Below are 17,479 nucleotides of genomic sequence, written 5' to 3' on the forward strand. Positions count from 1 at the left end.
TTTTCTTCAGCTCAGCAGTCCAACTGTATGACAAAGGCTTTAATGAAATCCATTACATTTTTGTAAATACACCAAATGTCATTTTGCCTGAAAGAGCTTTCTGATATCAGGCATTCTTGCAGACTGACCACTTCAGCAAGTACTTCACTATTTGTAAAGCACTTTCTTGTCTTGTCCTAAGCTTGAGCAGAAGATTGTTAATTTATTTCTTCACTTCAGAGGTATCCTCACGCTCATTTTCAACACAGCTTCACAAAATATTCTTATTTGACTTTTAAAGAAAATCAGATGTGAAAAAGTTCTCTTTTGTTGAAAAATTACAAAGCATGCCTGGACATATTTTATCCAATAAGATGTAAGATCTTAAGGCAGCCTATTTTATGGAGGAGAGACCCAAAGGCATACATTGCAGCCTGAGGTTTATTGTGCTTATCACTCCTGTTCTGTGAATGATTTTGTTTCCGAATGGCTGTGCTTTTGTACAGATACAGCATGCTGTACTGTGAATTTAACGTGGACTATGGTAATGATAACTTTTTTATTTATTTTAGTAGGTTATTTTACGACGCTTTATCAACATCTAAGGTTATTTAGCGTCTGAATGAGATGAAGATAATAATGCCGGTGAAATGAGTCCGGGGTCCAAAACCGAAAGTTATCCAGCATTTGCCCATACAGTAGAGCCTCTATTATCCGTCGTAATGAAGGGGTTGAGCTGAACAGTTAATCGAAAACATTGGATAATCAGTACCATAAAAGACTGTCGTAATTTAGTGAATATTGCTTACATTTTCGTAATTTTGCCAGTGGTTTTGTATTTAACACGTTAGGTAGTGGATAGGAAGTTCACTTATTTAAGTCTGTTATTAACAATGGCTTTTTAACGAGAAAGGAAACTCTTTGTAATGGCTGTCTGTGGAAAGATAGGAATAGTAGAGGTCTCGTGTTGTAGATTTACATACTTTATACACTTTATCTTTGGTTTTTATTAAATTTCACACAGTTGTGACTCCAATCTCATATTCTGAAATGACCCACAGTTTATCGTTCCCCAAACCACTCAGTTACTTGCACTTTTTTTATACTTAACAAGACAGAAAATAAGAAAGATTGGAGAAAGCTGGATTTGTAGTGAAAGACCTGCCCTTGGGTAGAACACTATGAATAAATGCATGCGATTTCTTTGATACCCGTGGAAGATATTTTATAGAACTCTAACAGTAAACCATTATGTGTAAGGGTACATTCTTGTAATAATTCTCTCTAGAAAGAAAAACGAGCTAATATATTTTATATATTTCTGTAGCAAAAAAAAAAAAAAGCGAGAGAAAAGTCGGATAATCCACCAATCGGTTAATAGGGTGACGGATGATCGGGGTTCTACTGTATTGGGTTGAGGGAAAACCCTGGAAAAAACCTCAACCAAGTAACTTGCCCCAACCGGGAATCGAACCCGGGCCACCTGGTTTCGCGGCTAGACGCGCTAACCGTTACTCCACAGATGTGGACGGTAATGGTGGCAATGACATTTGAACAGCAATGACGGTTAAAGGTATTCAAAGGTTCTAATTGATGAAAAATAACAGAAGATATGAAATAAACAGAAAATTAGGTTGATTGCTAACTGGACACTGGAAAGTACATAAGATTGGATTTCACTTGTTCCAGAAGTTTTTAAAAGATGGACAAAACTCACGTGAATGTTAAGTGTTAACAAAGCTAAACACTCTCCTTCCTCGAAGCTTCTCAGAGAGCTCTCCCAATTCCAATTAAGAGCATAGTAATCTTTGCTAAAGATTAAGCTGTTCAGGGATCAAGGTAGGGGATGCAAGTCGACTCCTGAGGCTCAAGATGCACGAGTTTCTAATCTACTGTAGGCCTAATCTTATCCAATCTAATTATATTTCGACAAAACTTGTTTAAAAATTCGATTACAATATTTTACGTTCATATATATTAAGTCAAGATATTTCTCATTTAATATAAACAGTACAACTTAATTCTGTAAATGACACGTGTCACACTCACACCTTAATTAAAATTTATCGCCGCCGTTTCTTTTTCTTTGGAGAAACATTGTCATCGTTGTCATCATCATCTTGCTCCTCATTGTCATCATCAGCAATGTCTGGAAGTAAGAAATTGTAACACAATATATTTAAATTAAAACAAGTTATCTGTAAGGTTAAAACAACGATTTCCATTTGTTGCTTCACCAACAGCTTCTATTTCTCTTTGTTTCATAAACGAAATTTGGAATCACTGCCAGACCATAACAAAACCAACTCACTGGCATTATGTAGTGGATAAAGCAATGGTCTTTATATATATATATATATATATATATATATATATATATATATATATATATTTTATGAATTTGGGCTTATTAATTTTCATAGAAAGAATCTACCTCACAAGATACTAAATGGATACAAGTGATGTAAGCAGTGCTTCTTTTCTGACGGAACGTGCTGGAACAGCATTCCGGCACATTTTTGTTGCATTATTCACCATGGAACTGAAAAATGTGTGAATAACTACTTACGTTTTTAAGATAATTTTTATTTCAATTCCGCTTAGACCTTGATAGTTTTAGTTGGAAGAAAAGCAGAGTTAAAAACGACAAAACTCTCGTGGACTGGACAGTAATCATCTCCCTGTCACTTTACTCACCTTCATTACTTTCTCCTGTTTTACCGGCTGGTGTCTGTTCTTGCACAAGCTTCGTCAAAAATGCATTACTGTCTTCTTGTATAATTTTAAGAGATACTATTATATGCTTTAAATTTTGATGCCCGCAAGGCTTTTTGTTTATGGATTCACAAAGTTTTACACCACTATTATTACTAATAACAACCTTCGGTACATCATAACCAACATTTGTCGTAATATCCATGATTTTTGAGTCGTCAGAATCTATATCACAAATAAACAACACGTGTCATATTTATATGACTGATTTTTTTTTAATATTCCTATTCTTGACTGCTTATAGCGTTGCTTACGAGATTATACAAGCTGGCGCATAGAGCTTGAAAAACGAGTCTGAAGTGGTTCCCTCGTAATGCCAATTCCGCCGCTCGGAGCGCTGTTCTGCCCTATATATTCATAGCAGAACACTTAAAAGACATTGACATTTGGGACATTTAAAGGACTCATCATTGCTTATTAAATGCTTCGTACAATATTTTATGGACAATAGACGTAATTTGCAAACTTCTACTCCTGAATTATATTACAATAAAAGGCTGTCATTCTTGATATTAAAACATATTACATATAAACTGAGGGACTGTCTGCTCTGTACTTCAGTTCATACACCAAACATTTCCGGAAATAAATTAACTTGACATCTTACATATACGCACTATAGCCTACCCTTTTCACCTAATATTATTAATATTGTTATTAAATAAGATATTGCAACTAATTAAGGTACTGCATTATCTTTAATTTCCTTGAATTCATAATTACGCATTTGCAAGAAGGCCTAATTTTTCCCTCTCTTTTTAAAAAAAATACGGACGTCACAATAACTGAGAAGTATAATTATTGCGCGATTTTTTCTTGCAGTGGTGAAAACATTTCTATAGGCCTACTGATTAATCTATTGAGCATAGTAATAGTAAACGCTGTAGTATTTTAGTGCGTGTACGCCTACTTAGCTCTTGTAAAACGAAATTTTCACTTTCACTTTCAACGGAACACTCACTTATATTCAGTTCTTGTATCTTGCAGTAAATTATCCATTTGTGATCATCTTTCCAATATAACCTCCCATTGAAACGACCACTTAAAATCATGAGCTAGAATTTATTATTTTAAAAACATTTCCACGTACATACTGTTATAATTGTTATGAACCACAATACAAAAACAACACTGTGAAATTGGATTAATTTACCAAGATCAACATCAGTACCGGTAGCATAAAATCACATATAGGTCTAGGCTATATTATTTCATTACTTTGTGGTATTAATTAGAAGAATTAATTTTGAAGAATTTACAAATATGCTGAAATAATTTATGACACCTCTTATAGAAATGTAAAAATATGTATGTACATTTTGAAACAATGGGTATAGCACCACTTGAAAATGTTGAGCATTTTAACAGTAACTTGTAAATTGTTCCATCAAGTTGTCTATAGTGTTCATTTATTGTAGCACTTTTAGAACGAACGTGGTTCACATACATAAGAAGAAATGACGATGGAATGAGTCTAACACATACAGTTTTCTTTAATTTTTAGCAAATGATGAAGTTGAATATATACTGTTACTTCATATCCTAACATAAGTAGAGTTGCCACCATAGATGTAACACCTGAAATGAATATTATAAAATAAATTAATGTATTGGTAATGATACAAGAATAAAAAGAAATTAGGCTAGACATAACCTCACAAAATTACAAACACATGCTAAAAAAAAAAACTTTACGTATCCGTATATAATAAAACTAGATATTCCAGATATAATTTGTTTCACACGATAACCACCTCAGCCTATTTCGGCAGCAGCCATTATTAGTTACAGTTTGAGGTGCATACCTAATCTCATACTAACCTTGTTAAGTTCTCTAACCTAATTCACTGATAATTACGTAACAATACACAGGTCTAAAATACAGACAAATACACATTAATTACCTAATAATTACAGCATGAAGATAATTCATTACTTTTGTCGGTATTTTCTAAAAGAGAAAGGGAAAACAGTAACAACATTATCTTCAATGTTTACATCACGTCGTTCCCATTTTCATTAGGCCTATATCAGTAATGCTTGGTAAGTGAAACAATGCATGAAATTATTTTACATTTCGGGTCACATCATTCGAGAGTCGGAAAATGCAATTCGCCACTTTTAACATAGCATTGCTTGTTATATGAGAGAATTTTGACATTTACCTTAACCTATAAAGATACGACCTGTTGGTACAGAGTTCTTCACATAGCAAAACACAGACAATTTTCGAATATAACTTAGCTGAACAAAGTTCAAATAACACTGTAATATGCTTGGCATATTTATAATATTCATACTCAATCAGTAATGCACAATTAATCGAACTATTTTCACGATGCACAATGCTTTGTAATGGTACTATTCATCATTTCATAGGGCAGAGAAGCGAACCTAGCGGCAGAAATTGTCATGACTCACAGAGACCTGCTCACGATCGTGCTATGCGCCAGCTTGTGTAATCCCGTAAGCAACGGCTTATAGTATGCATACATTGAACATATGTACATAGGCCTACCCAATTCTAACCCTATTCGTACACACAACACAGAACTTCTATATAATTCTCAGCCACCTTCAATCTTAACTCTTGGTTCTACTTCTACATCAATAGATGGCATCACAAAACACAGCTCGTTCGATTCGTAAAAGGTGAAACAATACCGACAACTTACGGATAAAATATTTTGTGTTTATTGTTAGTATTATCCTAGATCATATATGATCTAGGCTATAACACCGTGAATGGTAGCAGTTTATATTCAACCACAATCAGTGTCGCCAATTCAGCGGTTTTCCCGCTAGATCTAGCGTTTTTCGGCGTTAGTTTAGCGGGTAAAATTTATGAAATTTGTATTGCTGATATAGGGATTTAGCGGATATTTTTAGCACTTACAGCGGCAAAATAATATAATCTTACATTAACAATATAGCAATTTAGCGATTTCTGCACGGCTTCACAGCGGATTTTTAAGAATCGAGTTGGCCACACTGAACCACATGCCAACATGGTACTCCTAGAGAATGAAGTGGTGAGTGAGTGTAACATATTTTATTAATAAGTTTGTATTTGTATTACATAAATTGAACAAATAAATATCTTGATATGTTTATATGTTTTTATGTCTCTGTTTTATAGTTTTTAAGTGAACTAACTCGGATGTTCCAAAGGTCACGTAATCAAGGGTCTGTGACACTGACAATGAAAAGATGTAAGTTAACTAGCAGCCCACATCACACATAATCAGGGCTAGCAGGTTGCGTTTAAATTATTATAAATCAGTGTTCAGATTTCAGTGTAACAAAAATGTATTTCTGTTGTAAACTTAGATGATGGTCGAACGAAACCTACTCCTCGAGAGGGAAGGAAGCCTCTGCCAGAGCCATCAGAATACATGTGTTTGCTGAGAGCAAGTTTAAAAAACAAGAAAATTAGCACTATAGTAAGCTCTACATACATAATTTTTAGTATCTCATGAATTAGTCTATTAAGTTTACAATAGGACGGCACGAGATCTAGGCTACCTTGTCGCTCCGAGCAGGACCAAGTCCGTGGGAGTTTGCTGTAGTTCCCTTCGTAGTCTGTTTATACATCTAGCATAAACAAATCTGTGACAGGTTAGGTTTGGTTAGTTTAGACTTTTATTATGTCTAGCATATACAAATCTGGGGACAGGTTAGGTTTGGTTAGTTTAGGCTTTTATTATGCCTTGCATATACGATCAATGACAAGTCATAGCTTGAAAATAGTATAATCCAACGTATTCTCACGCATAGCCCTGTCTGCTGTGTCTTACGTCATCGCCGACTCAGCACGGAACGGTGCCTAGTTGCACTCTTGTCGACTGGAAGCCGTGCCAACCTATTGTAAACTTGTTCCTTTTCTCTGAGTACAGATTCTACAGAACGCGAGTAAGGTTTTTCCATAGCACGCGACACTGAAACTTCCAACTTGGATTACTGGTTAGGTTAGCTTCGCTCATAATTGTTACGTCGCATTTTTTTTTTTTCGTTATTCTTGTTCATTTTGAAGCGTTCTGCCTCTTTAGTTCACGCTTTAAATAATCTCTTTTATATTAGCTACACTAATCAGTTCGAAATTTAGCTATTGTCTAATAAACTACCTGTATGTTTCAAGTTCAACTGACGTTCTGTATGAATTCTTCACCTTCCAAACTACTTTCTCACTGAAAATTAGACCATTTTTCCACTTTTTTCGTCAAACAAGTCTTCAGTGTCGCGTGCTATAGAAAACCACAGACTAATACATACGAATCTTAAGTTTGAGAAAGAGAACATTGAAGAGCAAATAAAACTACCTTACAAGTAAATAAAATTTACTAGCCTTTTGGAGTAGTAAAAGTTTTTGAACGACATGTAGCGTCCTTAAGTCATGTGCAGTAACACATAACATTAATTGATTCTAGACTTACAGATAGTTCATTTTACGAGGAATGCTGAGCCTAGTGGCAATGTGGCACACATTCACTGCGTGACAATAGTGTCACTGGCCACATGCTTTGTGTCGTTGCTGCCACTAGATTTCAAATACGAAATACTGTATTGCGTACTTACCAGTTACTTCAGATACTGCTGAAAATGACCGCCTTCTGCTGTAAGATATGTCCTACATTTCTTATACAAATTATGTAACACATCCTGCAGTTCAGCTTGAGTAATTTTTGTTACTTCCTGTCGTATTGCATCCTTCAGTTGTTCTAAAGTTCATTTATTCACTCATTCAGTGTTCTGCCCAAGAGCAGGTGTTTCACTGCAAACCCAGCTTTCTCCAATCTTTCTTATTTTCTGCCTTCCTATGGGGATTGTTTTTATACACTTTACACTTTAAGTTTCCGCTAAGATAAAAAATCACAGTAACTGGGATCAGGAGAACTAGAGGTTCACAAACCTCTGCTTTTTATCTGGTCTTTGAAAACTTCCTTTATGTGTTCATTAAACGTTCGGCAATATGTGGGGTAGCATTGTCCTGTTGAAAATAACCATATTGTTTTTCTTCTTCTGTAAGCTGGCTGAACAATGGAGGCAGTATTCTATTCACATACACGTACATCTGTATTCACAGTTGTGTTAGGTATAAAATATTGGCCTGATTATTCATCTCGCACTAACCGCACCAAACCCCTACTTTATCACTGTGCAATGGGACTTGCTGTACAATATGCGGATTTTCAGCACTCCAATATCGCATATATTGAGAACTGACATGGCTATTGAGATAAAACCAGGTCTCATCAGTCCTGAACATTAGCTGTAGATCAAGATGTCCATTGTAAACATTTTCAAGAAACCAATTGTAGAATCATATTCTAGGGGCAAAATCTGCTGGCTTGATTTTTGCACAAACCTTATTTTATATGGTTAGAATTTAATTAGCTTGGTTGCTTTGTGAGCTGACCTGCAGGATATGTTTGTTTCTTGAGCTAGGCGACGAAGAGAATTCTTTGGACTTAATTCTAGTCGCACTTTAATATATTCAAGTTTTTCTGTAGTTAAAATATTATGTCATTTACACTTTCTAGGCTTGTCACAAACTGAACCTGTTGTACGCCACTTTTTCATTAACTTCCAAATGCAAGACTGTGTAGGAATTGCTGAATTGGAAAATTTGCACACAAATCTATATTTGCTATAATTGTTTTTCTTTACATAACATTCCACTAGATAAATTCGTTCTTCCATAGCCTTAGTATATGTCAGCTTCTCACAAAATACGTGTACACCACAGCAAACTTCAAACTCAACTGAATCATGACACATTGGAACCCGGGATTTTGTACAGGAGAAGTCATGGCCAAGGTCACTTGCGCAGCACACAATTTTGCCGCCGCTTGGCCCGTAATGCAAGCATTCCTCGTAAAATGAACTATCTGTACTATAGAACTTGTTAATTGGCATACAGGCCTATATTGTAAGGAATAATATTTATGCTACTCGAAATGGAAAAAATGGAAGTTAAGAATATTTATATTATTAAAGGTACGGTCACACATCGCTACTTTTGCTGTGCAACTTTGGTACTGCAGCTGCAAAAGTTACGTGTTGTGTTCACACGTAAGCCAAAAGTAGCGTGCTGCACACTACTTTTCGTGCTGCGCAACCCGAGTGCAGCAAAAGTTGCAACTGGAGGTTGCGAGTCTGTTCACACACAAGGCACTACTTTTGCAGCTGCAGTCATGCTGCAGGTTTCCATCTCCGTGTTGACTTCTCAATATACATTTTGTGGTTATGTTCGCATTATTAATAAACTTACGCGAAAGCTTACTTCCTATTATTTGCTTTTCTGTCCTAACTAGTATTCAAAAATTGGCATTATTTTTACTATAAAGCTTTTAAAAACGCCTATATACTTAAATGATAACCAACAGCATATTCACGTAATCAATGTTGGCAACCCTCCTGTTTGAAACTACGCTACAGAAAATTAAAAAAGTGAATTATATCGTCAGCAAATATGCTCAGACTGTGTTGTGCATTTAATAACTGTTACAAATAATTTATTTTCATCACATCTAACATTAAAATACATCCAAACAATAAAAGTATCATTGGCACATTTGGGTGGCAACACTGGTCGCAACTGCAGCAAAAGTTTCAACAAAACCAATATCAAAAATGCTGCGGCTGCAACCCTGAGAACCCTGTTCACGCGTCGCTAGTTTTAAGCTGCGCGCAGCATGGAAAAGTAGCGAGCAGCAGGTTCGGCATCCGCTACTTTTCTGGTTGCACCGTTGTTCACACGTCGCAGTACGAGAGTTGCGCAGTTTTTTGTACTGCATCGCTGCAAAAGTAGCGACGTGTGACTGTACCTTAATACAGATGTCTTCCAAAATTAGGACTTCTACTGAACAGCTGTAGGCCAACAACTACATTGCATTCAACTGTTTCTCCACAACATACTGCCTGCTTGTAAAGATGATATACCTTTCTCTTTCTTCCACCCTCACCCTTGTATAGTTCGAGGCAAGCCTTGATGGCTTCTTTTCCTTGAAATGGTGAAGAAGCCTCTTTTTCAACTATTTACTTAAAGGGACTGACTCTCAGACTGACAAAGGAACAGTAGCGACCAGACCCTCATTAGGGAAAAATGCGATGTTGACAAGTATCTAACATTCTAACCAAAAGACAAATTTCTGCTTCTCTCGGTCTGTGTCAGTGTTTGTATGAGCAGTGCAGTGATCGACTGAAACAATGTCTTCTATTTTTCGGTCATGGTTAAGTGGTGCAGAAGTTTGCAAGGCAAGAAATTCTGACCTTTCATCTCAAAGAACTTCTACCAAGAATGATTCAAACCCTGGTCCTTCGTCTCAGAAGACTCTCATAAAGAAAAAGGATCTTGTAACTGGAAAAAGAGCGAAATTGCAGACACACAATATGGAGATGGTGAAAAAAATTAAACATTTTCTGTGTTCTGTAGTTGTTAATGGAGGGTGTCTTTATAAAATAAGAATTTCAATTAATAAATTAACTGTGTATGTGACAGGTATAGAAATTTACATGGCAAAGAAAATTTCATTCATCAACCTCGACAAGTATCAAACTCTGACTAAAGAACATAAGACGACTAAATTTTTTTCTGACCGAAACAACTTTTTCGTGACCTATTGCACAGAACAATCTATGAGTGTTATCGAAATGGTTTATCATCTAATGTAAGAGAACTTGACTCAAGTCATGTGGGAAAATACTAAGCTATGTTTCCATTCCTGTGCCATAAATGGTTTATCTTTAAATTTAACTATTTTTTATAAGTTTAATTATTTTTCAATCTTTACAAGTACTTTCTTATTTTCATCTCTAATAAATTTTAATTTCTAAATGTACATGGTCATAACAGTCAAAGAGTTCATAACGTATTAATAATGTATTTAGCAAAAGATGCAGCAACCCTTTAAAATCTGATGTTTGGCACATGTCGAAGCTGCTTTCAGGCAAGGGGATAGAATAATATTTTTATACAGGATGAATACTAAATGCCATCTTCGAAGACTAGGGTGTAATAGACCACATCAAAACATGCATAAATAAGATAGAAACGAATATTCTATCTTGCAGTTTTTTCCAAATGTCCAATGGGACAAGTATTATTTCTGTGGGAAATGTTTCTGTCTGCATGAGTTTAAGCTCAGACTATAACTTCCACATGTTCTCATTGAATAAGCTGTACTTTCAAATTACACAGGTGTGCTAGGATTTAGTTCAATGCTGTACAACAGGTGGGTCGCGCAGCACATTTTGAAAACATTGCCTGCTTGACTATGCAATGTAAACATCATGTGGTTACCTTACTTCACAATGCGAAACAGATATGTATTGTAATATCAGTTTGAACTGGGACACTGCATGGAGAACTCACAGTATAGTACTTGACAAACCAGCTAGAGTTATTTTCTTCACAGTTCTTACACTGAAGCCAAGAAATTCGACCATTTCAGGGACAGGTACATGTCGCACACATCACATCATTGTTGTGTTCTTGACATTTAACTCCAATTACTACACACTATGGATCGAAAGTAACTATTACCCCATTTGACTTCTGAGTATTGCCTCTGATAACTCCATAACTAATCATCATACCATGATGGTTCCTATCTCGAATTTCATCGCCACAATATTCCCTATCATGCTCTGGTCATTGAAGATGGTATTTAGTATTCACCCTGTAGAAACATCCAATCTTTGTTTGGTATCTGAAGTAGGATCTATGTAGAAATGGACGATTGTTCGTCGGATGACTCAGATGAGGCTTAAATCATGCAGCTATATTGAAAAGTGACAATTTTTTTAACTATACTCATCTATTTCTGTATTATCCTGCTAATTTATTTTTCATGTTTCCATTCTTTTGCTATAAATGGTTTGCATTTAAATTGACTTATTTTTTAATCTTTACATGTACTTTTTTATTTTTGCCTGTAATAAATTTTAATTCCTAAACAACATGTTCTTGACATTCAAAGGATTCATACATATTATAATTAAACCGCGGGAGTGCGTGCCTTTTATCGTCAAGGTATGTATGACTGGAGTGTTGCGTGGCGAGTGTAATGAACTCTCAGGTAAGCAAGTCACTGTGCGTACTTCTTATGTACAGTCTTGAGTATATGAATTGCATACATATAATAATCTTACATTTCGTACTTACCTAATTAATGCAATATTGATGGAATATTTTTCTTCATAATAAGGAATTACAATTTACAACTATGTACATACAGTAGATTGTCAAAGGAGAAACGTTTGCATTTATCAGTTAGAATATGTTTGTACTGCGTAAAGCTTCTTTCGCTTCTTTCGGTATCGCATGAGGTTAATGGAGTGTACTTGAAAAGGTTTACATTGTCATTTAAGTTTTTGTTCTGCTTTTGCACCAAACTGTTCAACACTGCATATAGCCATTTTTTTTTTTTGTATTACACTATAGAATTTATCATTTACCTTATCAGGACATGGTCCTTGGGATATTATCTTGTTAATTGTTTCAGATACTTTCTCAATTAATTTAATACTCTCTGACATTTGTAGACTAGACGTTTCCAGTTGAGTTATGACTTGTGGCAATTTTCCGTAATTAGTCTTTGTGAATTGTAATTTGGTGCATATTTTCTGAAATCAAGGATTTTGCTGTTGTAATGGCAGCTGAATGTTTGCCATTTAATACATGAATAACTAGTCTGACTTTATTGTAATGTTCTGCGAAATATATGGCAGCTTCAAGCCAGGTGCCCCATCTTGTAACTATGGGTTGAGGTGAAAGTGGGAGAAATGGTGCAATTTCTCGAAATTTTAATATTTTTGAAGGGGCTTTGAGAAATATTTTTTTCGCAGATGCTATAAAACAGTCCACATCACTATATGAAGCACGAATAGCTTCAGCAACTCTATGTAGTCTGTGCGCCAGGCAAGTTAAATGCACCATGTTGGTATACCGCTCTTTAAGTTGTTTTGCTGCCTGAATAATATATGGAGCTGTATCAGTGATGAAAAGAAGTACATCATATTTAATCCCTTCCAGCTATAAAAGGCATATAGACTTATAAAAAATTTGGAACAGTAGTTGCATGATTTACCTTTTCCAATTTCTCTGAAGTTAGCACAAATTTTTTCCCTACACAGTTCTCGGAAAGTATATTGACCACCACATTTGTCACATATCTACCACTTAGGTTTGTAGACTCAACAACTGAAACCCATATTTTCTGATCATTCACACTTTCTCGAATTTTGGCAATTGTATTCTGGTACGAAATTGGTAAATATTCTTTACGTATTGTTGCTTCTCCTGGAATATGTTGATTTGTGTATTTTTCCAGAAGTGATCTAAAGTGGGGATTGTCCAAAGTTCTGAATGCAATGTTCGTATGTACTATCATATCACATAAGTCTTTATTGAATTGTGACCGACTTTTTGAACTTGATTGGTTCTTGTTTGCATTGCATTCAACATTTTCCTTATGTGCTTTACTATTACATTGTCTTTCAAAATAGTATTTCTTAGTTCGTAATAATCTGAAATTACACACGGAACGTAGGCCTACAACACTTTCTCCTTCTATAATAAATATATCACATCCGAATTGTTCCACTAAATTATTTAGTATTGCACTTCGTGAGTGAGTTGCTTTAGGCATTGCAATATATATCACTTAGCACACACAACTCTTCAGTATGACAGCTAATTAGCTAAACACACTCTGAATGTTTCAGATTCGATGCACGGAACAGTATGGCGAAAGGAGAGAGAGAGAGAGAGAGAGAGAGAGAGAGAGAGAGAGAGAGAGAGAGAGAGAGAGAGAGAGAGACTTACGTCATACTCTATACCCATCTGTATAGTCAAATGCAATTACCATCTTAGGGCCCACACTCCCGTGGTCTAATTACAATGTATATAGCAAAAGACGTGGCAAGTCTTTAAAATCAGATGTTTGGCACGTGTCAAGATTACTTTCAGGCAGCGCGTTGGGGCAAGGATGTTAAGGCTTGTACCGAAGTGTAGTACTAGACAAAACTCATTGTGGACACGCGAAAATGAACCTTAAGAACTACACTTGTTCTGCAGAGGGATTAGTTGAACGCATCTTATAAGCATAACTGTGTACTCAGCTAGTTCATATTTGCAAATTCCAGTCATAAAGCGATATAATGTACGATGTAAGTTCAAATATGAACGAGAATTAAAAAAAAAAAAGTAGGTATTTTTCTTCATTGCGATAAATGATGCCAGTGTAACTTCTCCATATATAGGGTGTCCAGAAATTAAGTATCGATTTTGTATAAATAGGATGTTTCGGGGTAAGATATGCATGGTAATGAATTGCAGGTACATTGTGTATCTGAGTAACCAGTTACAAAGACGGCCATGTTCATTTGTCAAAAAATTTCAGTAGAGGCCAAAAGCTGTTTTACTTAGTTTAAGCCAACTTAGGAATTTAAATTTTTTTCTACATTGTGTTCGCAGCTTAGAATAAATAATTTGCTTAATTTAAATATTTCATCTTCCATAAAAATGAACTTGGCCAGCTTTGTAACAAAGGATGGGAGGTTCTGTTTTTGTAACAGTACACCCCATGTGTTTGAATAGGGAAACAAAGTGATTTAAAAATTTAAATATCTTTTATCTCTTGAAGAATAAATTGACATGTATTTATTTTAAGAAAAGTACATTATATTAGTCCAACCACATGAAATTAATTTGAAAAAATTGCAGCATAATTAATAGAAAACACTGCAGAAATTCACTGACTCTTTGGAAGTAAAGTTATTATTTACAACATTGTTACACAGAATAAAAATAAATCAATGTTATAAACATACCTAATAGAGAGTAATTTCATACTACAATTTATAGAAAACGTTGCAGAAACTCACTGGTGCTTTCAAAGTAAAGTTATTTTTGCACAGAGCAAAAAGAAATCAATGTTATTAACATTACTCTCCCATCTCCCATAACCACCTGCTCAGTCACATGACCTAATTCAAGCCTCTGATTGGTTTTGCGTGGAGTTGGCTGCTATTGTCATACATATGCTTACGAAGTGGACCTGTCTTTGTAACGAAGGCTTATTTTTAAAGTGTAATTTAGCACATATCTGTTTGCTTTTGACAGAAAATAATAGTAAATTCGAATTCCACGTACGATTTTCCATAAGAATAACTCTTAAACCTACTTTCGAAAAAAATGAACTTGGCTGTCTTTGCAACTAGACTAATTATCTGTACTGTGTAGTTGCTGCTGAAGTCCATTCATTGGTTTTGTGACAGCAGCAACTACACAGTATAGATACACAATGTACCTGCAATTCATTACCATACACATCTTACCCCTAAACTCCCTATTTATACAAAATTGATACTTAATTTCTGGACATTCTGTACTTAGCATACCTATAGTATATGTTAAATATATAGTATAAACCTTCATTGTGTCAACAGAAGAGAAATTTGTTTTTTGTATTGAAAATTTAAACACACTTTCACTACTGTTCTCTAAACTTTCTTTGTAAGGCTGGAAATTGAAATCTTAGTGTGATTGACAAACTACCAATCCTGTCCTATCATCAGATTTCATATTAAATCTGTCTATAAGTTAACTTATTTAGGGTATAGTACTATATTATATATTTAACATTGTATATGTTTGCATTTTTTCAGGTTCATCCTAAAGATGTAAACAAATTCCAACAGGCGTATTGTAATTTGCTCAAAGGAAATTTAGATGGTTTGAAGAAACTGAAGAAAACTAAGACAAAAGCAAAGGCAACTCAGTGATTAGATCAGTAATAACTTTCCTTCCTCTCTTTTTCTTTATATCTCATATATTTTGAACTCATTTATTTCAGTTCTCTCAAGTGAATGTCACATGTGTTGTTAAATTTTAGGAAGTGAAAGGTTATTTGACTTGACGTTTTGTTCAGTGTTTGTGAATCTGAAAACTATATTCGCTAACCCTGATTTTGTTATCTGTAGTCCTATTGACTGTACAGCATGAATGAGCGACTTTCTGATGAAAATGTGCTAAATATTGTTTTTTAATGTAAGTTTATTTACTTGACATTAAAAGTGTTGTTTTATATTTAAAAAATGTACAGTTCTGAAGAGCTGCTGATACATGTTAGATATTGTAAATGGTATAGGAATATATTTATTTTATAAGATCTTTAATTTCATTAATAATGTAAGGAATTATGCTTATATGCTAACCAGAAATAAAACTTCTCAGTTGAACGAAAACTATGATGCATATGAAGTGTAAACATTAAACATATTTCTTTCATGACAACTTCTTGACTTCTGTTCTCATTCATATCCCTTGTAATTCATAGTACTATTAAAATTACTGTTATAGGAATTTAAAATTGATATCAGTTGATTACTGATGTACAAAACTGTACTGTACCGATTGCTGAGAATATATAACTGTGAGAAATTCGAAGAAATATCCTCAAATGTTAGATTCTCGCTTTCCTTCTTTCTACCTGCCCTCCCACACCTTTCCTCTCCCTCCTTCCCATCCCCATCTCTCCCTCCCTTCTCCCCTCTGTACATGCAGTCGACTCTAAATTAGCCATGATGTTGAAGGAGGCAATAAACAGTCACATCTGTGGTTTACTCCTCATATAGAAACTTCTCCTGAAATTTTGTACACTCATAGGCAATGCAAAAGTAAATAGGTGTGCAGAAAATAAGTGCCTGATACAACATATAACATGAACAAATATTAGTGTTAATAATGTGGACGTTGCATTGAGTAGTCCACTCTCTGGGCGAAAATAAGTTTGTGGTAACACAGGTAAGTGTCCAGCATCTGTTTCCTTTCCCCTTCAGTGATTTCATTGTTAGTGCTGTGCAGTCATATATTGTATTAGATATTCATTGTGTTGCGTGTGATTTCCACAGTCACGGCCATCTTTAGTTTTACCTGATTTTCTTGCTTCTTTTTTTATCAGTAGAAGAATAAGTATAATAAGTTAATTGGTATATTACCTTCTGTATCACAACTGAATCACTCAACTCCTTGTATATCGAGAGCTGAAGACGTTTTGATAGTGATATGCAAAGCCAATTCATGAAATACTAAAAAATTAATGATATAAATCTGGTGTGTCTGTTATGATGGCTGCTCACTTCGAATTATGTTTTTAATTTTAAAGTAGTTTGTAGCAAGAAATAACACATCACTAACTGCAAACATCACTACAACACAATAAATATCTAATACTTTGTACGATTGCACAGCACTGACAATGAGACATTGTGGAACTTTGTTCAATGAATCAAAGTAGCTGAAGGGGAAAGGAAATAGCACGCTGGTTAGAACTCACCTCTGCTGCTGCAAACTTATCTCTGGCCAGAGACTAGACTACTCATGGAACATCCACATTGTTAACATTAATATTTTTTTGTGTTAAATGATGTGTTTGTCGCTCATTTTTTGCAGTCCACTTTACTTTTGCATTGCCTTCTAGTACATACGTGAAACTTGTAATATATTTATTATCTTTTATTAAATACGAATTGTTCTGGAGTCCTGACTTCGGACCTTGCAGATTGAGGGTGATTGTGGAGTACTGGTGGAATGATGATAACAGTGCACAGTGGGCCAGTTGTTAAATCTGACTGGAAGAAATGTTATTTTTTTAAGTTGTGAAATTCATTTGTAACATCTCATTTATGTTCTAGTATAACCGAGGATAGTTTATTGAGG

At 35.0% G+C, this 17,479-nt stretch overlaps 1 protein-coding gene and 1 long non-coding RNA gene across 2 annotated transcripts; one reads left to right on the forward strand and one right to left on the reverse strand.

Annotated features, from left to right (window-relative positions):
• Positions 1–1,883: 1,883 nt before the first annotated feature.
• Positions 1,884–2,990, reverse strand: LOC138692925 (uncharacterized). Its single transcript, XR_011330162.1, has 2 exons — positions 2,677–2,990; positions 1,884–2,128 (listed from the first exon to the last, which is right to left on the reverse strand). It is a non-coding gene; the product is annotated as an uncharacterized lncRNA (long non-coding RNA).
• Positions 2,991–5,646: 2,656 nt separating this feature from the next.
• Positions 5,647–16,054, forward strand: Srp14 (signal recognition particle 14). Its single transcript, XM_069816283.1, has 4 exons — positions 5,647–5,786; positions 5,894–5,966; positions 6,085–6,197; positions 15,427–16,054. Exons 1-4 carry the CDS (start codon positions 5,763–5,765, stop codon positions 15,541–15,543), a joined length of 327 nt encoding a protein of 108 aa, XP_069672384.1. The 5' UTR covers positions 5,647–5,762; the 3' UTR covers positions 15,544–16,054.
• The last annotated feature ends 1,425 nt before the right edge of the window (positions 16,055–17,479 follow it).

Source organism: Periplaneta americana, chromosome 17 (genome assembly GCF_040183065.1).
Source record: "Periplaneta americana isolate PAMFEO1 chromosome 17, P.americana_PAMFEO1_priV1, whole genome shotgun sequence".
NCBI classification, from domain to species: domain Eukaryota; kingdom Metazoa; phylum Arthropoda; class Insecta; order Blattodea; family Blattidae; genus Periplaneta; species Periplaneta americana.